The sequence below is a fragment of the Suricata suricatta genome, chromosome X (genome assembly GCF_006229205.1).
Source record: "Suricata suricatta isolate VVHF042 chromosome X, meerkat_22Aug2017_6uvM2_HiC, whole genome shotgun sequence".
In the NCBI taxonomy this organism is placed as follows: Eukaryota; Metazoa; Chordata; class Mammalia; order Carnivora; family Herpestidae; genus Suricata; species Suricata suricatta.
This window is the reverse complement of record NC_043717.1, coordinates 43,033,936-43,055,962: the sequence shown is the minus strand read 5'-3', so window position 1 is coordinate 43,055,962 and position 22,027 is coordinate 43,033,936. Positions and strand designations below refer to the sequence as shown.

The window sequence follows — 22,027 nt, the reverse complement described above, 5'->3', positions numbered from 1 at the left end:
CAGGGAGCACAACACAGACTTTGCAAAGTTGCTAGGCCTAACAAAAAGTAGGTACTTGGTAAATGACAACAATTATTTTTTAGGGCTGCAAAGAAGCAGAGCTGGGATTCAAACCCGGGTCTGTGTGCTCCCAAGCCTGTGTTTGCTTGCTGTCTCCCCCGTCAGCCCCTTTGATGGCCTCCTCCCCTGCCAGTCCCTGTGAGCCAGGCTGGCCTCAGGTCTGGATTCTCCATGGCACTGGGATTGAGCAGCAGAAACAGTTTGCAGAAGAGCCATCAGAGGAGACAGAGGTGATTGGGGTCCCTCCGTTCATCTGCATCACCCATCCCTTTGTCTGGCATGCTTGGCCCTCTCTTCCTCCAAAACCCAAAGAATGCCCTTGCCCTCATCTAGGTGCACTGACTTCCTCAACTTGTTTTCTTGTCTCTCACTTCCGGTACCCCCCAACCCCCGTCTTTCTAGCCTAAGTTGTCATGGGGATAGTCCTCAGCATCCCTAGCTTCCTCTTGCCCTCATCTTATGGTATCCATAGCAACAGCCCCCATTCGTTTCCATGGCAACTGCATCCTGATCCCATCCCCTGCTGGCTGCCTGGCTCTGGGCAGTGCCAATAAAGGGAAGGAGGAAGAGAGACCTCCCATTAGAAGCAGCATCCAGGGGATAGTCAGTGCCCCACACCATGGGAAGGCCACCCCCAATCCCTATGAGAATGTCCTGCCCTGCTTCTCCCTATCTTAGTGCCTTGGCTCACCAGGTCATGCACTCATTTCTACCAGCTCCTCCTAGGCAAGACCCTGGTCAACAACTTCCTCCCCCAGGAAGCCTTTAAGGCAGCAAGGGAACTAATACAGGCTTTGGAATCCTGTTCTGCTACTTGCTAGCTCTGAGACCTTTGGCGGTTACTTCCCCCCAGAGCCTTTTTTCCTCACCTGCAAAATAGGAATCCTAATTCTTGCTTCACATTTGTCATGCAGATTAAATAATGTGCGGAAAATGCCTCACACAGGGAAGGTGCACTGTAAGTGTGAGTTTATTTTTATTCTGCTCAGCCACCCCCAAGCAGAAGGAATCTCTCTCCTGAGCTCTCCCAGCACTTCCTCTGTTCCCCAGCCTTGAGAACTGTCAGCTTTGTACTGTGGTTATTTGTGTAACATGGTTTATTTCCCCTGCTGCAGTTTTCCCCACAGAATAGCCCAGAAGACAGTGCACACATGTGTGTGTGTCTGTGTTCTTGTGTTCTTTGCTCCTGGCTGGGAGGAGTCCAGAGGTGGGGGGAGGGTCTCCCAGGCCCTTTCAGAAGTCCAGGTAGCCCTGCACAGATGTGAAACAGGTGCAGAGGTTAAGGGACATGCCCAGGCTCACACAGCTGGTAAATGGCAGTCAAGACCTGAACCTAGGCCTGCCCAGCTTTTTACTGCACAGTGTGTATGTGCGCACGTGCACACATGCACACATGTGCACGTGCATACTCACATATATGAGAAAGAGAAGAGAGGTTTTTCAATGTTACCAGCATGCCCTTTGGTGTTCTGGGGGGCCATGAGTAAAAGCATTCCACATCCTCAGGTGCTATTTCTTCAACAGTACGTATGATGTCAGGGGCAACACCCTCAAGCACTGTCCTTTTTGCCTTTTGGCCCTCTTGGGGGAGGCTGTGCTTATAGTATGACCTCCCTGCCACTAATCCCATTGCAAACTCATTGCAACCAGAGTTGGGGGACAGCTCTGAAGGGAAGAATTGCCAAAGAATGGAGACCTGGGGGTGGCACGGAGCCAGAAGTGGGGAGCAGTAATGAGACGTCATTAAAGACAGCCTGGGCCCTGTGTTTACATCCTGAATTTCTCACTTAATAACTGTGACCTTGAGCAAGTTTATATCACCTCTCTGAGCCTCAGCGTCCTCATCTATAACATGGGGCTAATGGTGTCTGCCTCAAAACGTTCTGAGGATTCAATCAGCTCATTAATGCTCTTGCCCTAGGGATAGAGATGACCATAAGGTCCTATGCACCAGAGGAAGGAACTGTAAGCCAACCTCTGTGGAAGGGGCAGGTGGGCATGGAAGGGCACACCTGAGCTAAAATGTTGAAGGGTGAGTAGGGCGTAGCCAGGTTGAAGTAATGGTGCAGAGGAATATGAAACAGGGGTCAGATCAGCAGAGCCATCCATGGCTCTGATGAGGAAGTTAGACGTTATCATATAGATGATGATTCCTATAAAACTTAAGTTAGATCATGTCCCTCCTCAGCTCATCTCAGTCAGAGTGAAAGCCAAAGTCTTGATCGTGAGGTCAATGCCCTTAATGATTTAGCCCCCATTACCTCTCTAATCTTACATCTCTATCACTCGCTCCTCATTCACTCCACTCCAGCTATACTGGTTTCTTTGCTGTTTCTCAAACATGCCAGGCACCGTTCAACTTCGGTATCTTTTCACTGGCTCTACCTTCTGTCTGGACTGCTTTTGTCTCAGGTGACCACACAGCTCACTCCTTCACTTCCATCAGGGCTCAACTTATATGCCACTTCTTCAAAAAGACTTTCCCTGACCACCATATCGAAAACAGCACCTTTTATCCCTCTGTTGTATTTTCCTACCTAGCACTTTTCTCTACATGAAAGGACATTATGTATTTAAAATTTTTTTAAGTTTATATATTTATTTTGAGAGAGACAGAGAGGGAGGGAGGGGCAAGGGAGGGGCAGAGAGGGAGGGAGAGGGAGAGGGAGAGGGAGAGGGAGAGAGAGAGAGAGAGAGAGAGAGAGAGAGAGAGAGAGAGTGAGAGTCCCAAGCAGGCCCTGCACTGCCAGTGCAGAGCCCAGTGCGGGGCTTGAACTCACGAAACCATGAGGTCATGACCTGAGCCAAAACTAAGAGTCAGACACTTAACCCACTGAGCCACCCAGGCGCCCCAACAGTATGTATTTATACTCTGCTGCTTCCACTAGAATGTCACCTCTCCAGGGAACACATCTTATGTATTTTGTCCGCTATTGTATTTCCAGCACCTAGCATTGTACCTGGCACATAGAAAATGCTCAATTGTTGTTTGTTGAATGAATTATGAGGAGCTGTGGAAGGGTTTTAGTGGGAGTGCAAAATGGTCAAAGCTGTACTTTGGAGAGCTCTTTCTGGCTGCAGGATGGAGAATGGATTGGAAGAGGACACTGGAGGCAGAGGTCAAGGCTCAGATGGGAGGATTTATTAGCATAGCCACCAGGGGCCATTCATTGACTCCTTCCCTCCAGAAGCTTTTATTGAGCTACTCTGTTCCTGTCCTTGTGCTCTGTGCTAGCTAGGAGATTACCAAATTCTCTTCCTGTGCTGGGATTCTAGAAGTCATGAACACAAATAGTTGTCACGCTTTGCCAAAGCTAACCTACACCATAAAAAGAAGGACAGACATGTGCTGTGTGTGGGAGCTTTGAACAGGATCAGCAATAATTTCTGGCTGGAGGCGGGCTTCAGGAGGGCTTCTTAGTGGTGGCATATGACCTGAATCTTGATAGAAGTAGGGTGTGGGGGGATTTCTCAGATTGCAGATGGAAGAGATGATAGGGGCTGTATTCCAGGCGGAAGGTACTGTATGAGCAGTTTTGGAGGTGGAAAGCAGAGGAGTATTTGGGAGAAACAGGATCCAGGCCAGGCTGGAGGGAAGAGTGGATGGGACAGGGGGCTGGCAGCTAAGCCTGCAGTGTGGCGTGATGTTGAGGAGTGTGAGCCTGGATTTGAATCCTGACTCTATCATTAATAGCTGTATGACCATTGGTAAGTTACTTAACCTCTGAGCCTCAGTTTCTTTATGTATAAAATGAAGATAAATCACAATACTTATCTCATAGGCTTCTTTTGGACAGTAAACAGGTTATTAAATGTGAAGTGGTAAGCACAGTGCCTGATATGCTAAGCGCTCTATAAACCTTAGCTATGGTATCTTTGAGAAGCCTCAAATGCCAGAATAAGGAACTTGGGCTATCTCTTATACACAGTGGGAGCTATGGATGGTTCCTGAACAGAGAAGACAATTGAGGAAACCTGGGTTTGAGCTGTGTGCTGAGAGAGAGAGAGGTTTGAGAGGTTGGTGGGCAGGATCCTGCAGTCCTGAGTGAGGTGGAGAGGAGCACCTTAGATGCCTGGGTTGGGGTGGGGGGAGGCGGTGCTGGGCCAGATCTGACTCCTGAAGTGGACTTCATAAGGCCCCGAGGCCCAGGAGGAGAGAGGATTTGGGGTAGAGGGCAGTCCCCCAGTCCGTTTCTGCCTTATTCCTCGCAGTGTTATAGACTGACGTTGGGAGGATGGAGGATGAATGATGGGCAGGAGGCTCCACTAGGGGTGGAATGGAGCTCTTCCCCTACAGCTCAGGAGCTAGCCTCGTGGGTGGGTGCAGCCTCCCCACTGCACGCAGCCCCAAGTCCAACGTGCTCTCTGCAAGCCTGGCAGGTCTGTTGCACCTCAAGCTCCTTTACTGCTGGTAGGGAGTACCCCTACATCCATCCCAGCTTTCCCTGCTCTGTGCCCTGGCTTCTGCCACGTAGGGGTTGGGGAGTGGCCCTTTAACCCTTTCCAGCCAAGGGCCCCCTCAACCGTGTGTCTGCCCAAACCAGACCATTTCCTGGGCCTCACCCACACCCATTCCCTCTACAACCCCAATGCTTCACCCACCTGTCCCTCCCCTCCTGACCCCCTCCCCCATTTCCCCCACCTCTGTGGTGCCTCACCTTGCCTGCTAGGCTCAGGGCACCTGGGCTCTGTCGCCACCTGGGTTCCTTGGCAGCCTGGTTGCCATGGCACCATGGGAGCAGGTCTGGAGGAACAACAGCTCTGAGTAACCAGGGCAGGCAAGGCCCAGTGCCCAGCTCCTGCCAGTCTTCGACTTCAAGACTCTTGCCCCCCATCTCTCAGCTGAGCAGAGGAGACCATGAGGAGAAAAAAGAAGTTGCCCCGCAGGGCAGCTCTTTACCTGTGAGGATGCTGAATGGGAGGCGCCTTGCCTCTCACTGTCTTGGAGCCTGAGCCCTTGCAGCCAGGGAACCCTGGGAACTGGCCAGGCCAGTGTCCAGGCAGCTGAGGGCGGGGGGGGGGGGGGGGGGGGGGGGGGGGGGGGGGGGGGGGGGGGGGGGGGGGGGGTAGGGGGCAGGGATAGGCCGAAGAGAGGTGAGTATGGAGCTGCAGGATGTAGGAGTGGGCCCCAGGCCTGGGGTCAGGGCTGATCTGGGGTGGTTTTGGGGGGTTAGGCTGGGAGGGAAACCATACTGTGCAGTCTTAGGGAGCCATGAGGGGCTGGAGCTGAGAGGGGAAAGGGTGGGAGGGGACTGTGAGGGAACTGGTCCATCAGAGGAAGGAAGGTTTGGGGATGGAGTTGTTAGGGGGCAGCACTATTAGAAAAAGGGACTTGAGTGGACAAGACTGGGAGGGAACAGGTCTGGGGATAAGGTTGTGAGAGGACATGGCCATGAAGGAAACAAGTGTGAGGAATGAATAGGACTGGGGACAAGCCTGCAAGAAGACCTGACCTTGAGGTAAAGGAGTCTAAGAGGCTGGAACTGTGAGTGGCGGGGCTGAAGGGCAAGGAGGGTAAGGCTGTGAAGGCAAGGGGGAAGGGAAGGGAAAAGAGGGGAACTCCCCTCTGGCATTTAAATATTGGGGTTCCTGTGTCTGTGAGGGAGCTAGGGAGGATGGGGTTGTGGGCAGGGATCTGGTCTACCCGCTCTCAGTCTGGCTGAGCAGGCCCATCTCCTGGTCCCACATCCTGGCTCATCTTATCTCATCCCCACAGTGTGGAGGGTGATGCCCCAGGCAGTGACCTGAGCACAGCGGTTGATAGTCCTGGGAGTCAACCCCCCTACCGACTGAGCCAGCTGCCTCCCACCAGCAGCCACATGGGGGGCCCCCCAGCTGGGGTGGGCCTTCCCTGGGCTCAACGAGCTCGCCTCCAGCCAGCCAGTGTCGCCCTGAGGAAGCAGGAAGAGGAGGAGATAAAGCGCTCCAAGGCCCTATCGGACAGCTATGAACTCTCCACGGACCTGCAGGACAAGAAGGTGCAGCAGGAATGGGAGTGGGAACAGGGTAGGGGTGTGTGAGAGGACCAAGGGAGGGATTGGGATGTGGCACTTGAGGGCAGTATTCAGGGAGGTATGGAGAGACTAGAACAGGAGGCTAGTTCTGGGCCCTTCATCCACCCTCCTGGGGAGGCACTCACTCATTCACCACCCATCCAGTGAGTCTCCAGTTCACTTAGCAAACATTGATTGCGCTCCGTGCTGGCACTGGAGACACAAAGATGAATGAGACTGGGAGCCAGTCCTCCAAAATCTGTCTAACAGGAGAAGCACACACATAAATGGGCACTTTCAGAAAAGTGTGCTATAGTATATCACATATATCACACAGGATTCGTTTAGCTAAAAGGAAAAAAAAGGTCAAGGGGCACAAAATACTAGAGATATTTAAAAAAAAAAAACCTGGAAGGACATAAACCAAAGTGTTCATTGTGTTATGCCTAGGAATTGGGACTTTAGGTGAACCAATCTTCCTTCCTCCCTCCCTTCCTTCTTTCTTTCTTTCCCTCCTTCCATCTCTCCACACTCCCCTTCCCTACCTCCCTCCCTTCCTCTCTTCTCTCTCTTCCTCTTTCATTTCCTCCCTCTTGCTCTCAATTTATTTCTTACTTTTCTTTCCATTTTTGGCTTCTCTGTTTTTTTTTTAATTTTCTGGCATAATGAACATCTATTTCTTGTAAATAAAAAAGAAAACCACAATCCAGTCCCATGTGACAAGTGTTATCTGAGATTAAAGTTAAACACAACACTGAGAGCACAGCCTGGCCTGTCTAGGCAGCTATACACAGTTAGCTGTGACTCGGGCGGTGGTGTGGGTTGAGGCCCAGGGAGGTGAATGAGGCTGCAATGAGTTTCTGACCTTGTCCCCCTCAACCCTCCCCTGCTAGGTGGAAATGCTGGAGAGGAAGTACGGGGGCTCCTTTCTGAGTCGCAGGGCTGCCAGGACCATCCAGACAGCCTTCCGCCAGTACCGTATGAACAAGAACTTTGAGCGGCTCCGCAGCTCAGCTTCAGAGAGCCGCATGTCCCGCCGCATCATCCTTTCCAACATGCGAATGCAGTTCTCCTTTGAGGAGTATGAGAAGGCACAGAACCCCGCGTACTTCGAGGGCAAGCCTGCCTCGCTGGACGAGGGTGCCATGGCTGGTGCCCGGAGCCACCGGCTTGAACGAGGGCTCCCATATGGAGGCTCCTGTGGAGGGGGCATCGATGGTGGGGGAAGCTCCGTCACCACATCTGGAGAGTTTTCTAATGACATCACAGAGCTCGAGGACTCCTTCTCCAAACAGGTCAGCATCCCTGAAAAGGACCTCTCCTTCCTCTTCCCATGCTCTGGCTTTTTGGCCTATATTCCAAATTGAAACAAGTTGCCTGACAAGCATGTAAATAGGGACTGTGAGATAGATGAGAAAGAATTGGCAAGGTGAAAAATTATCTAGTTAGAACAAGTTAAACATCTAGGTGTATGGAACACATAAGAAATTTTAAGTTCTCTTTGGAACTTGATACACAAACAAATTAAGGCCTAACTAACAGGTGATACACTCCTACTTGGTGCCAGGTGCTGTGTATGCCTCATAACAGCCTGCTTGATGGGGGTTGTTATCCAATTTGACAGAGGAGACTGAGATTCTGAGTCCCTGAGAGGCGAAGTGACACTTCCAAAGTGTATTGGAACCCAACTCCACCAGGTTCTAAAGTCCATGACCTTTCACTTAGACTACACTACTACCACTACGGACCAGGCTCTATGCTGGGCACTGCGACAGAGACAGATGAGCCAGCCGGGGTCCTTGTTCTCTGAGGCCAGTAGGAAATGGCAGACATGTGCACATGACTGTCTCCTGAAATAGAGCGTGCTCAGAGCCATGAGAAAGGATCACATATAGTACCATGGGAACCTAGAGGAGGGAAAAGAGACTTTCTTCTGGGAGGACCAAAGAAAGCCTCTTAGAGAAAATAGCACAGGAGCTGGGCCTTACCAGACAAATAAGACTTAGCAAGTTAGAGATTGTGGGAGGGTAGGGTGTTGCTTGCATAAGCATTGAATTGGCAAAAGCATGAGATGGTGGGAATATAATAGGCAGTGATGGTGATAAGAGATCATTCTTGGCTTGAGGTCTGTCAGCTTTAGCGGTTCAAGTGCAGATCCCAGTTCTGCTGTCTCCCAGCTGTGTGACCTCTGGCAAAGTGTTTACCCTCACTGAAACGTGATCAATAAAATAGAGATAGAACTTTCCTTTTAAAGCTGTTTTGAAGAGTCACTTTAGCTAGGTAATATACCTGAAAGTAGCTGCTCAGTACATGTTAGTTTCCTTCCTAAAACCAAGGAAGTATTTGGCAGAAATGGTTGAATGAATGAATGAATGAAGCTTTATACGAGAAGAAATCATTCTTCTCTAAGTTCTCCGATCTGGCCCTGCCATCAGCCAGGACATGCTTCCCTGGACATGGTGAAGGGATGTAGGAAGGAGGCAGGGGGGAGGAAAGAAGTACAAATGGAAGATCTAAATCACTCATCCATACATACAACAAACATTTAATTGAATACCTCTTCTGTGTCAAGTGTGTTGAGCTGAGCTGACTGAAGCTTACTGAGCTGTCTGAAAAGACAGAAACATGGACCCATCCCTCAAGGGGAAATGGGGGATAAGGAATCACAGTCTGGTGCAGAGACTGAGGAACCAGGGCTGGGCCCAGCTGTTAGTGCTATCCAAATCCAATGAAGAAGTGTGGTAGTTACATCTATCAGTTACATTGATACATAACAAATGACCTCCAAATTTAGTAGCTTCAAAATGAACGTAAACACTGCGCTTTAACAAGAAACATTTATTATCTCATACTGTTTCTGAGGGCCAGGAATCTGGGAGTGACTTGGCTGGTGGTTCTGGCTCAGGGTCTCTCATGAAACTTCAATCAAGCTGTAGGGTGAGACCAGTCTCTGAAGACTTGCCAGGGGCTGATGGATCTGCTTCCAAGCTTACTCACTTGACTGTTGGCAGGAGGATTCAGGTCCTCACCATGTGGGCATCTCCCTAGGACTCCTCATGGTGCAGCTTCCCCCAGAGCAAAGGGTCTGAGAGAGAGAGAGAGAGAAAACAGTGAACAAGAGTGCTCAAGAAGGAAGCTGTAGTCTTGCATAACCTGATGTCGGAAGTGACATCCCATCACTTCTGCCATATACTGTTGGTTCCACAGACCAAGCCTGGGACTATGTGGTACATGAGGGTGTAAATACCCAGAGGCAGGGCTCATTAGAGGCCACTTTGGAGGCTGGATACCACAGGGAAGCAGAGTTATCAGCCATGGTTTGGATCATCAAATAATATGGGCTAAACTATAGAGAACCAGACAGAGGGCTCTGGGAGCCCAGAAGAAGCTGGGATTCTGGTTTACCATGGGGGATGGCAGAGGCAGGGATGTGGATTGAATCAGAGGGGGGGTGGCATTTGGCTTGGGTCCATAAGGACAAAGGAGGAACTGAGATATCCAAAAAGGGGACTTGGGGCCAATAGCCGGCCCCTGTGAGCTCACAATGGCTCCCTGGGAGTTATTTTATATACTGCAGAGAACCTGTGGGGGTGGGGGAGGGGATTCCCTCTTCTTGGCTGACCCACCAGGAAGATTCCCCCTTTTGCCTCCCCTCCTCCCCTCCCCTACTCCCTCCCTTCTGCCATCCTATTCTCCTTCCCTTCCCTCTTCCCCTTTCCTCCCACACAGGTAAAGTCTCTGGCTGAGTCCATTGATGAGGCCCTGAACTGCCACCCATCAGGGCCCATGTCTGAGGAGCCAGGGTCAGCCCAACTGGAGAAGCGAGAGTCAAAGGAACAGCAAGAGGACAGCTCAGCCACATCCTTCAGTGACCTTCCCCTCTACTTGGATGACCCAGTTCCCCCACCATCCCCTGAGAGATTGCCCAGTACAGAGCCCCCACCCCAGGGCCGGCCTGAGTTCTGGGCACCAGCCCCTCTCCCGCCAGTTCCTCCACCAGTGCCACCAGGGACCCGGGAAGATGGTGCCCGTGAGGAGGGCACTCGCAGGGGTCCTGGGTGCTTGGAGTGCCGGGATTTCCGGCTGCGGGCTGCCCACCTTCCCCTGCTTACCATTGAGCCTCCTAGTGACAGCTCCGTGGACCTGAGTGACCGCTCAGATCGCGGCTCTGTCCACCGCCAGCTGGTGTATGAGGCTGATGGCTGCAGCCCCCATGGGACCCTGAAGCACAAGGGGCCACCAGGCAGGGCCCCAATCCCACACCGCCACTACCCAGCCCCGGAGGGCCCAGCTCCAGCCCCACCAGGGCCCCTGCCACCAGCCCCCAACAGTGGCACTGGGCCCAGTGGTGTGGCTGGGGGTCGGAGGTTGGGGAAGTGCGAGGCAGCAGGTGAGAACTCTGATGGTGGAGATAACGAGAGCCTGGAGAGCTCCAGCAATTCCAACGAGACCATCAACTGCAGCTCTGGCTCCTCTTCGAGGGACAGCCTGAGGGAGCCTCCAGCCACAGGCCTGTGCAAGCAGACTTACCAGCGGGAGACAAGGCATAGCTGGGACTCGCCAGCCTTTAACAACGATGTGGTACAGAGGCGGCACTACCGAATCGGCCTCAACCTCTTCAACAAGTACGTGCTCCCTGATCCTGCCTCCTCTCCCCTTTCTACCCTGCTAGGGGCACTTGGACCGCTGGAGCTGAACTCCAAGCAGAGATCCTGGTTTGGCCATCCTCTCATTTTGTGGATGGCGTTTCTCCCCAGCCTTTCAGGGAAGAGGACTGGCAACAGGGTGGCAGAATGGAAAGTCCTCCCCACCACACACAGACACACCTGTCAGAGACAGCTTTAGCCCTAATACTGCCTCTGACTTGCTGTGTGATCTTGGGCAAGATGTTTCCTCCTCTGGGCCCCAGTTTGCTATAGAATCTATAGGATGGATTCTGAACCTTGGGTCCCACATGTCCTCTTTTTGGTGGGGAGGTGATATGATATATAAAGAGCCCTGCTATAAGTAACAGGAGCCCTTGACTCCTTACCTGACTTTGGCCAACATCTCTGTGTAGCCCTGGGCAAGATGTGTTTCTTCCTTGGGCTTCAGTGCTTCCATCTATTGACTAGCAGGGTGTGTGGGGCACCTAGGTAGCTCAGTCCATTAAGTGTACAACTGTTGATCTCAGCTCACGTCATGATCTCACAGTTCATGAGTTCGAGCCCTGAATCGGGCTCTGAGCTGACAGTACAGAGCCTGCATGGGCTTTTTTCTCTCCCTCTCTCTCTGCCCCTTCCCTGCTTGTTTTCTCCCTCCCTCCCCCTTCCCCCTCACTCTTTCTTTCTCAAAATAAATAAAACAAACTTTTAAAAAAGTTTTGATGAGCAGGGTTTACATATTCAGGCCTTGGGGCGGGGACAGGGTGGAGTGCTGGAGTGCTCATGACCGAGCTCTTTCTAGGTGCCTGGTCTTATGCCAGGTGCTAGGGGTGGGGTGGAAGTGTGACATTTTGTCAGAAGAGAATTAGAAATGAAATGCCTTGTGTCTTCATAGCCTAGTAGACACTGCCACCTATATTTACTTCTCACAGTAGCTCAGGAAGGTGGGAAGTAGTGTCCCTGTTTTATAGGGAAGGAACTAAGATTTAGAGAAATAAAAGGAGTTGCCCTGAGTCACACAACTGGCAAGTGACAGATGTGAAACTCCTCTGGCACCAAAGTCTCTTCCAAATTCCAGCCCCATGGAGTTCTAAGGCCCTGGGGTTCTGAATATGGGATAGCTCAGACCCAGATTCTGCCTAGTGGAATGTAGGGTGTATCTTGTCTACTGGAACATTCACAGAGGCTGGGTAATACCTTGTCTGGGTGGGATGTGAGATGCAGACAGAGAAACCTCCTCACTTTCCTATTCTGAAGCTCTATGACTCGGAGAGAAGGGCTTAGCCTGGAGCTCAGGCCTTCTCCCCAGACTCCTCAATGGCTGCTGGGAATATTGAAGCTCCTGGCATAGAGCAGCTGCGTCTCATTCAATCTTAGTCTTCTTTCTGCTGTAGTGTGGCTCCAGTTGAGTGATTGGCTCCAATGAAAGTGTTGATTGGGTATGCCTTGGAATTCAGAAGCTCTGTGAGAGTGGCTTCCTCTCTTTAGGCCTCAGTTTTCTTTTTGTTTTCTTCTTTTTAATGTTTTATTTATTTTTTATACCGAGAGAGACAGAGCATGAGAGGGGGAGGGGCAGAGAGAGAAGGAGACACAGAACCGGAAGCAGGCTCCAGGCTCTGAGCTAGCTGTCAGCACAGAACCTGATGCGGGGCTCGTACCCACGAACGTGAGATCATGACCTGAGCTGAAATCGGACGCTTAACCGACTGAGCCACCCAGGCGCCCCAGGCCTCAGTTTTCTTATCTGTACCATGAAGGGATTGGAAATAAGTTATATATTCACCTTCCTTGGTTCTCTGAGACCAATTTTGGTTGGGCCCAAAATTAGTTCAAGAAGTGGGACTGAGGGCTGAGTTCTAGGAAGACAATCACCTCATCTACCTCCCCTCTTTCTACAGGAAGCCAGAGAAGGGTATCCAGTATCTGATCGAGCGGGGCTTCCTGTCCGACACACCGGTGGGAGTGGCTCACTTTATCCTGGAACGGAAAGGCCTGAGCCGGCAGATGATAGGGGAATTCCTAGGGAACCGGCAGAAGCAGTTCAACAGAGATGTGTTGGAGTGAGGACCCCAGGATGGGGCAGACCGGGCCAGGGATTCCTGGAAAAGGAGGGCAGGAGGGAGGAAGTGGGCCGCCTGTCCTTTTTTGCTCAGATAAACTTTACAAAACAGTATGAAGAGACCTTCCTGCTCCCATACCCCTCTACTTCAAAAAGGTCTGGTCTCTCTTAGCCCTGTTCCTAAATGTCCTCTGGGTGGTCCTGCTTGTCCTATGACCTAATTTGAGCCCCAGTTTGCCTATCTCTGAAATGAGCGGGTCAATGGAAAGGACCCTTAGTAACCATGTGTCTGGCCTTGATTTTCTGGGATGGATTCAATTTCAAACATCCCATCCTCATAAGTACTTGGTAGGGCCTTGGGTCCAGAGTTTGGAAGTCTGTCAGTGGGAGTGTTTGTCCATTTGAGCAGGTCAGGGTAGGTCAGAGGTTTTCTGCAGAGGATTTGAGAGTGGCAAACCCGCTTCTTTCCTTCCTAGCTGTGTGGTGGATGAGATGGACTTCTCCTCCATGGATTTGGATGATGCACTCCGGAAGTTCCAATCCCATATCCGGGTACAAGGCGAAGCCCAGAAAGTGGAGCGACTCATTGAAGCCTTCAGGTGTGCCTTTTTCCCACTCCCGAAGCTGCCCTTCCCTCCTTTGGGGGGCAGTATAGTATGTGTCTACAAGTAACCTTTCTGAGCCTTAGACTTTCCTCACCAGAAACTGGAAATTATAAATCCCATCTTGCAAGGCAGTTGTGAGGATCAGAGGTAGTGTGCCTAAGGTGTCTAGCTCAGCATCTGGGACTTGAGCATCCAGTGGATGATAACAGCATCGACAACAGCTGGCGTTTGTCGAGCACTGGTTTACCAGGTATCAGATGCTGAGCTGGGCACTTTACATGGTTATTTCACCAAACACTCACCACAACCCTATTAGGTGATTCTATTCTTATTCCCATTTTGCAGATAAGATATTGGAAATTTAGAGAGGTTAAGTAACTTGCTCAGTGTCATACAGTGAATAATAGATGGAGCCAGGATTTGAACTCAAATTTATGTTTGCCTCCATGACCCAATGCCTTTGACGTATCCTCTACTATTAATGCTTTGGGGATCAGGCAGACTGGACATAAAACCCAGTTCTACCACTCTGGGGTATCGAGCAGAGAATCAGAAGAGTTCCTGAGAACTTGTTTCCCTTAATGGGAGAAGGATTTGCCTTATAGTCAGAAAGATATGGATTTTCATCTTGTCTTCACCACTTACTGGCCTTTTACCTTGGGCACGTTACCTCTCAACTTTGGGCATCATTACTTCCTCTGTAAAATGTGGCTGCTAATAGCTATCTTGCAGGATTGTGATAGGACTACATGAGACAATGTGTGGAGGTCCGTAGGCAGAGCTCTGTAAAAGGTAGTGGTTGTGATTTTCACGCGCTAGCCTTGGGGAAGCTAAAGAAACAGGACATACCCCAAGGGCTTGGGAATATTTCTTGGGGGAGAAGGTTGGTGGTACCAGGCTGGGGCAGGGTATGGTGGGTAGGTGAAGATTCCTAGTGCCTGACCCTGGCCCCGATCCTGCCCTGCAGCCAGCGGTATTGTGTCTGTAACCCGGCCCTCGTGCGCCAGTTCCGGAACCCAGACACCATCTTCATCCTCGCTTTTGCTATCATCCTCCTCAATACTGACATGTACAGTCCCAGCGTCAAGGCTGAACGCAAGATGAAACTAGATGACTTCATCAAGAACCTGAGAGGTGACCCCAGACATCTGTAGCCGCTTGTCCTGTCCTTCACCTTGCAAGGGAGAGTGGGCAGGGCGGGGGTGGGCTGGAAAAGGAGCGGGGAGATCACATCTGCTCCCCAGAAAATTACCCGTGATGTTCTCTCACTTTCTGCCAAAGCTGGACATTGCCAGGGCATTCACTTATTAATTCGCTCAAATAGTTGTTTGTCCATATTCTCATGCCTGCACCAGATACTGACTGAGCAGGTTCTGGGGTTACAGCACTAAGCATGAGAGATAAAAGCCCTGGCTCTTACAGAGCTAACACTAATCCACTCAGTCATTTTATGCATCCGTTCACTCAGTACCCCCACTTTCCCTCCCCTCTTTATTTATGCCCATAAAGGCTATTTTAATTATTCTACATACCCTTTCCCCCATCCATACATTCGTTTATTCACTTGACCAGCCAGCCAGCCAGCTAGCCAGTTGACACTTGAGTGCCTCATGTGTGCCAGGCCCTGTGATGGGTGCTAAGGACACCATAGTCCCTTTCTTCGAGAGAGCTCCCAGTTTGTGGGACAGACTGACTTATAGTACCAGATACCCAACACAAGAGAAAAAGCAAACCATGATGTCAGATGGGCCAAAAGTACAGTCAGAGCTCAGAGGAGGGAGAGCCCACCTTCAACACACTTCCTGGAGGAAGAAGTATTTTCATTTTATGGTGAGCCTTGAAGGCATGGCTTTTACAACAGAATAGCAATAGAGGAGGCTTACCTAGCAGTCAGAATAACAAAGGCACAGGGGCGCCTGGGTGGTTCAGTCAGTTAAGCATCCGACTTCCGCTCAGGTCACTATCTCCCAGATCATGGGTTTGTGCCCCACATTGCATTTCCCCTCTCAGGGCAGAGCCTGCTTCCAATTCTCTGTCTCCCTCTCTCTCTGTACCTCCCCCACCCCTCTCAAAAACAAACATAAAAAAACATTAAACAACTGAATAACAACAGCAGGAAAAGTTGTTTGGAGAATACAAAGGCCTTGACTGCTAGGTGGAAGGTGTCACCTTGCCCTTTTTTCTTGGTTTACTGTATTGATGTCAAGCCCTGGCTCTCACCAAAGAGCAGCCTCCTAAAAATGGCACAGATGCTAGGATTATTTAAACAGAAACGAAATAGGGAAATAGACATGAGGAAAAACAAACAGATAAGACGAATTGGCTGACCGGCAGGGTTTGCACAGTGGATGGGCTTAAGCTCTCTGGCAGCTGAGGTAAAAAGGCGGTGTGATGAAGCATGTTCCTTTAGCACCTGTCCAGGGAGGAGGTGTGGCATTTCCAAAGGAGAAGACATTTTGTCTAGCAGAAGGTTTGGAGGGAAGAGTGAGTGGGTTTCACTCAGCAGACAGTCAGGAGTGAAGAAGGATGGTAGACTTGGGAGGAGGGAGTTAGATCAGAGGCCATCTGGAGCTGTCTCCCAGAATCCTGCTGTTAGTCATTCGTTCGTTCATTCATTCATTCATTCATTTCAACCATCCTCCCTCACTCCCCCCTTCTCTCTCCTGCTCTTTATTATCCTGCCCTTTCCACTTAGCCTTGCTACAGGAGCTTTTGAATGCTTTTTGTAAACACCAATTTTTTAATAGCTGTAAATTATTTTATTAAATGGATACACTCAGCTTTACTTAACTATCTCTCTATTGTGAGAATTAAGTTGTTTCAAGGTTTTTCCTGTAAGAAGCACTTGTACATACATCTGTGCACATACTTCTGAGTAATGCCTTAGGGCAGATTCCTAGAGGAAAAATCACGGAATATTTAGGCTTTTTTTTGCCAAACTACCTTTGAAAAACAGTTTTGTTAATATATGTGCCTACTTCCTGCACTCCTACAAACACCAGGTATACCATTTAACATTAGTTTTGCTAGTTAGAAAGGGGGTATCTGATTTTAATCACGGTGTGCTCTGAGTGGCTTAGGAAAAATCCCCGCCATGGGAAAGAAAGCAACTGGCCATCCAGTTGCTTGGTGAAGGACATCTTTTCTGGTCCAGTCCTGACTAAGGGACCGAGGGTGCCCACTCCCTCTAGTCCTGGCCATTTTTAGCACTCATGCCTGGGTGTGGGGCATTTGGGGGAAATCCTGCCACCCACTCCTCACATTTATGCAATATGCCCCTGTGTTACTCCTTTACCCAGGGGTTGACAATGGTGAAGACATCCCTCGAGACCTCCTGGTGGGCATCTACCAGCGAATCCAGGGGCGTGAACTGCGGACCAATGATGACCATGTGTCCCAGGTGCAGGCCGTGGAGCGCATGATTGTCGGCAAGAAACCGGTCAGTGCCTGGGGAGGCTGCAGAGGGGACAGGGTTTGGGTCTGCTTCTGCCTCTGAGTGGTAGGTAAGTCAGTACCCCTCTCTGAGCCCCAGACTTCCCTCTCCTGCTGAATGGAGTAGGCGACAATGTAGTCCTCAGGGGGCGTGGTGCAGGGTGAGACACTCTTATGGAGATGCATCTAGCACATTGCAAGGCACATGGTGGGTGCTATATAAATATTGGCATCCTTCTCACCCCTGGTTTTGCCTCTCCAACCCAGGTGAGGAGCCAAGCTAATAGTAAACTGATAAGCAAAACCAAGAACACATTCTAGTCTTTTATTCAACAAACATTTACGGATGCCTTTCCACAGAGCCCAGCATTTCATTAGGGAGTAGGGACACAGATATGAATCAGACATAGTTTCTGTCCTTGGAGGTATTCACAGGCTGGGAGTGGTCTGTCTGACAGCCCTTCTGCCTTATAGTTAGTCTGAGGGAGCATAAAGGAGGGTGAGGTCACTTCTGGTTCCGGAAAATCAGGAACAACTTCTTGGAAGAGAAAATACTGGAACTGGGATTTGGAGGAAGAATGGAATATAGAACTGGGCAAGAAAGGCATTCTAGACAAGCGAGCTCCAAGGACAAAGGCAAGCCTAAGCCTTTGTTGCTTAGACTCCTTGTATCAGAGTAAACTTTCTCTTGAGGTTGGATGATAAGATGCCAGAGACCTGAAGCCGGTGTGACTAGCCTTGAAGACACCTATTTCTTCATGCCTATCTAGGTCTTGTCTCTTCCTCACCGTCGACTAGTTTGCTGCTGTCAACTCTACGAGGTGCCAGATCCAAACCGCCCCCAGAGGCTAGGGTTGCATCAGCGGGAAGTCTTCCTCTTCAACGATCTCCTTGTGGTAGGAGCATTGTAGGGGAGGAAATGGAAGGGAGGCGGTGAACTTGGACCCTGGGTCTGTGTGAACCATGTTAGCCTCTGGTGGGTGGAAGTGTGGTGGATGACGCGCTTTATCATGTGGTATGTGTAGTCTTGGATAAGGCACAGGCCATCTCTGCCCCTCTTTTACCTTTCGGATCCATTTAGAGAGAGTGATAGCTGCACAGAGGGAGAAAATGTGAGGACCAGGGAGGGGAGTTGACAGACTTACAGTGTGGGAAGTGGTAGGAAGCATCCCTGTTCACCTCAATATCCCAGAGGGCTGGAAGGAAGGGAACCTGTGACCCTGGGGTCCCTCTGAAACCTTCAGGTGGTCAGGATGCTTGAAGTGATTCTTAAAACCAAGCTCATCACCCTTGTAGATGTGTATCTTTTAGAGCTGGGACTCTTAAGGACTATGCTGGTACAAGAGAATTTCAGGGTCTCTTGTCCAGTCTCTTACCTGAAACCAACTTCCTGCATGGCCCCCTGCTTGCATGACTGTGGAGACCGAAGAGTGCCTTTCTCCTAGGCAGCCAGTTTCTTGGTTAGACAGCTCTGATTGATAGAATCTGGTTCCCAATGGGGTTCCTCCAGTCATCTTCCCTGGGCCCTTGGGATCACAGAGAATGAGTGTTCTCCTGCTCTGAGACAGCTCCTCAGTGATTTGAGGACAGTGACCTGTCTTCCCCCTTACCCCCATGCTCTTCACTTTAGAACAGGTCTCTTGATCTCGGCACTACTGACATTTGGGGTAGGATAACGCTCTGTTGTGGGGGCTAGCCTGTGCATTGGAGGATATTTAGCATCATCTCTGGTATCTACCTGTAGATACCAGTAGCACTCCTTCAACCAAAACTGTTTCCAGTCATTGCTTGATGTCCCCTGGGGATCCAACTCAACCCTAGTTGAGAATTATTGCTTTATTTTTTCTAATATTCATTCATTTTTTGAGGGGTGTGCAGAGAGAGAGGGAGACACAGAATCTGAAGCAGGCTCTAGGCTCTGAGCTATCAGCACAGAGCTCAATATGGGGCTTGAATTCATGAGCCATGAGATTATGACCTGAGCCAAAGTTGGATACTTAACCAACTGAGCTACCCAGGTGCCCCGAGAATTGCTGCTTTAGATGAAGACCCTCCAATGCCTTCTCTAAGCCTTAATTTACTTCTCTGTGAAGTGGGGCAAATCCCTATCTCATGAGGATACAGTTAAGAAGTCAGATGTGGAATAGCCTAAACCAGAGGAGTGCCAGACCCACATAGGTGCTGAGTAAATGTTTTAGCATCTGTCATGCACTGACACCTGTGGGCACTGGGTTCACAGAGATGAGTGAGAGTCAGTCCTCGTTCTCAGGAGCTCACAGTCTGAAGGACTAACAAAACGCTCTGCATAACCATGTACTAGAACCCATCCTGAAATCAAGTAATTTGCTTTTAAACACCACTTTGTAGACTGATGTGTTCACAACCTCCAGAGTGCCCAAGTACTTGATAAAGACCTTGGGCAATTGAGAGGAAGACTCATTAACTCTAGACATTGGTTCATTAACATTTGCCACTGTTTGCCCAGTTCCATGGGAGTAGGCAAGAAACACAACCAGACTCCTATTGGTGCTCCTGGTCCAGCAGGGGGCGATCACACAGATAGAGCGCTCACCTAAAGCCTGGTGGTGAAAGGCACTGAAGCAGCACTCTGGAAGCTTAGAAAAGATGGGATGGTGGGTGAGTCCGTGTGAGGTGTCAGAACAGGCTTTCTGGAGAGTATTCGGTTACTTCCTATAAAAATCTCAAATGCCTGTTGTGAATCGTCATTACATCAGGAACTTTCATTTTCTTCCGTCTCTCCCATTCTGCTCCTCAAGCTTTCTTTAGTTGTCCCCAACTTGTGGGTATGTGTGTTTGTGTGTATATGTCTGTCAGTGGTGGTGGGAGGGGAGGGTGGCTATGAGAAATAGGTGTCATGTGGAAATTCCCTACCCTAATCCCTGCCTCTTGTCTTTTTCCCACCCTCTGCCAAAGGTCACCAAAATTTTCCAGAAGAAGAAGATCTTGGTGACGTACAGCTTCCGTCAGTCCTTTCCTCTGGTGGAAATGCACATGCAGCTCTTCCAGAATTCATGTGAGTCCCTTCTTGGATTCCAGCATCCTAAAAGTCTATTCCATGGCCCCCGTGCTCATCCTTCATCCATACCAACCTCCAGTTCTTGGAGTCCTTTACAACCAGACTAAGGTCTCCAAAGCACCTATTTGGTCTCAGGATGCAGGGCAGGCCAGGGTGAAGTATGATTTGGGTCTGTACCCAGGGGTGCTCACAGTCTGGCAGAGAACTGCAGAACTTCTGGTGGGCCGAAGAGATGTGCTTTGAAGGACTGAGCCAGAGAAGCTCTGTCAGGTGGCAACAGAAGCAATGTGAGTAGAGGCAGAGGTGTGAAGTCAGGGGTTGGAGAGAGCCACAGTGCAGTTTGCCTTTCCATCTGGAGTAGAGGGAATAACAGGGCCATGACTACCAGGAGTTTGGGGGCCTTGGCGGTGAGGGGGCAAAGGGAAGCCGCTAAGGATGAGGATGCTGAGCAGAGAGGAGGCTGGATTGGAGTTGAGAGTAGAAAAACTCATTCACATATGAGCCACCTTGCTTCGGTGCCGACAGGGCGGCTTGACCTCCCCTTTCCCCACCAGATTACCAGTTTGGGATCAAGTTGCTGTCTGCAGTACCTGGCGGGGAGCGCAAAGTCCTCATCATCTTCAATGCCCCCAGCCTCCAGGACCGGCTACGCTTCACATCCGACTTGCGGGAGTCCATTGCTGAAGTGCAGGAGATGGAGAAATACCGCGTGGAATGTGAGTAGCCTGGCTGTGCCTCTTGGCCCTTTTCCTGATATGCTACCCCTCAGACACCCAGAATCCCTGGTCTCTGAGAACCTCAGAGTTGAGGGTTAGCTTGTCCAACCTTCCTACCCCCATTCTAGGAACCTTCAGCTTCTGCCTGAATACCTTCAGGGACAAGGGGCTCGTTACCTCTGAACTTCAGATAATTATTCCAAGCCCTAATTAGGAGCCAGCTCTTCTTTCTATTGAAAGGCAGCAGGGAGAAGCATCAGGGTATTGGAGGTAGGACTCTAGTTTCAGATCCCAGGCATGCTACTTATTATCTAGGTAAGCTGGGGCAAATTGCCCAACTCTCTGAGCCCCCCCCCAGTTTCTTCATACATGACATTGGGATGATGAAATATCCTTACACAGTTGTGGAGATTCAATGAGGTAAGGTAGATGAGACGCCCTACATGTTAATAGGACCCTGGCACTGAACATCATAGTTGTGCAACAAAGGTGATTCCTCTTCCTAGCCTCCCCTCCCCTTTCCTGTCCTCTTCCCACATTTCGCTTCCGAACCTTAGTCCCCATCACCCATCCTTCTGGCCATCAGAGGCCACATCAGGTCGTTTAAAGCATATATAATGGGAAAAGAGGGATTACATCTCATTTTACTCAATGCCCTCCAAGTTTTCTCTTCCCCAGGCTAAGCAGTCACAGTTAAGTAACATGGTATTAAGGAGAAAGAGACAGGCAGACACACAGAGAGAAATTGAGGCAGCTGACAGCTGCTTGGTGAGCCCTTCACTGTTCCAGGGTCTGCTCTACTCAGCAAAGCAAGGTCCACACATTTCAGTTCACCAGATCCTTGAGACCCAGGGGACATTCAGAGAGGGGTGAGCATACCAAGATTAAGGGAAGGCAGTAGGCAGAAGTCTCCATGACGTCCTCAGGGAGGTGGGGTGGGAGGGTGTAAGGAGGCTGGAGAGCACAGGCTTTAGACTCAGGCAGACCTGCTTCCAGAATATCAGCTCTCCTCCCCCCATTTCCAGCTGTATGACCCCGGGCCAGCTGTATGACTTCTTGGATTCTTAGTTTTTTCCTCTGGGAAATGTGGATGATGATCCTTCCCTCTGAACTGTTGTGAGATTAAGCGAGATCAGGTACACATAGCTGCCAGCAGACTGCTGGCATACAGTAGAGGATTCCATTCCTGTAGGTTTCCTGTTCCTGTCCTTCCAAGAGCCGTCTGCTCTGAAGCAAGATAGCTGAGAACTGAGTGGACTTTGGAAGGATTGTCCTTCGCCATAGACTAGAAGGGCCTTCCTGCCCCTGCTGTGACCAGCGAGCCACTGTGAAGCTCTGTTTTGAAGGGCAGGGGTGGTTTGGGAGACCAGACTCAGAATGGGCAGGGGAGGGGGGAACAAGAAGGGCGAGAGGAAGGGGAGAGGAGCAGGAGGAGCGGGCAGAGAGGGACAGAGGGAAAACCCAGCCAGAGGAGATGGTGAC

At 50.3% G+C, this 22,027-nt stretch overlaps 1 protein-coding gene across 4 annotated transcripts in view; it reads left to right on the top strand.

Annotated features, from left to right (window-relative positions):
* Positions 1–22,027, top strand: part of IQSEC2 (IQ motif and Sec7 domain 2) — a 78,200-nt gene that overhangs the window by 52,647 nt on the left and 3,526 nt on the right. For all 4 annotated transcript variants that reach the window (XM_029930149.1, XM_029930152.1, XM_029930150.1 and 1 more), the window contains 10 exons: positions 5,777–6,038; positions 6,947–7,348; positions 9,783–10,678; positions 12,595–12,756; positions 13,232–13,354; positions 14,328–14,494; positions 16,660–16,799; positions 17,563–17,688; positions 19,727–19,826; positions 20,384–20,545. In XM_029930149.1, the coding sequence (XP_029786009.1) occupies positions 5,777–6,038; positions 6,947–7,348; positions 9,783–10,678; positions 12,595–12,756; positions 13,232–13,354; positions 14,328–14,494; positions 16,660–16,799; positions 17,563–17,688; positions 19,727–19,826; positions 20,384–20,545 (2,540 nt within the window). The remainder of the gene's footprint in view (positions 1–5,776; positions 6,039–6,946; positions 7,349–9,782; positions 10,679–12,594; positions 12,757–13,231; positions 13,355–14,327; positions 14,495–16,659; positions 16,800–17,562; positions 17,689–19,726; positions 19,827–20,383; positions 20,546–22,027) is intronic.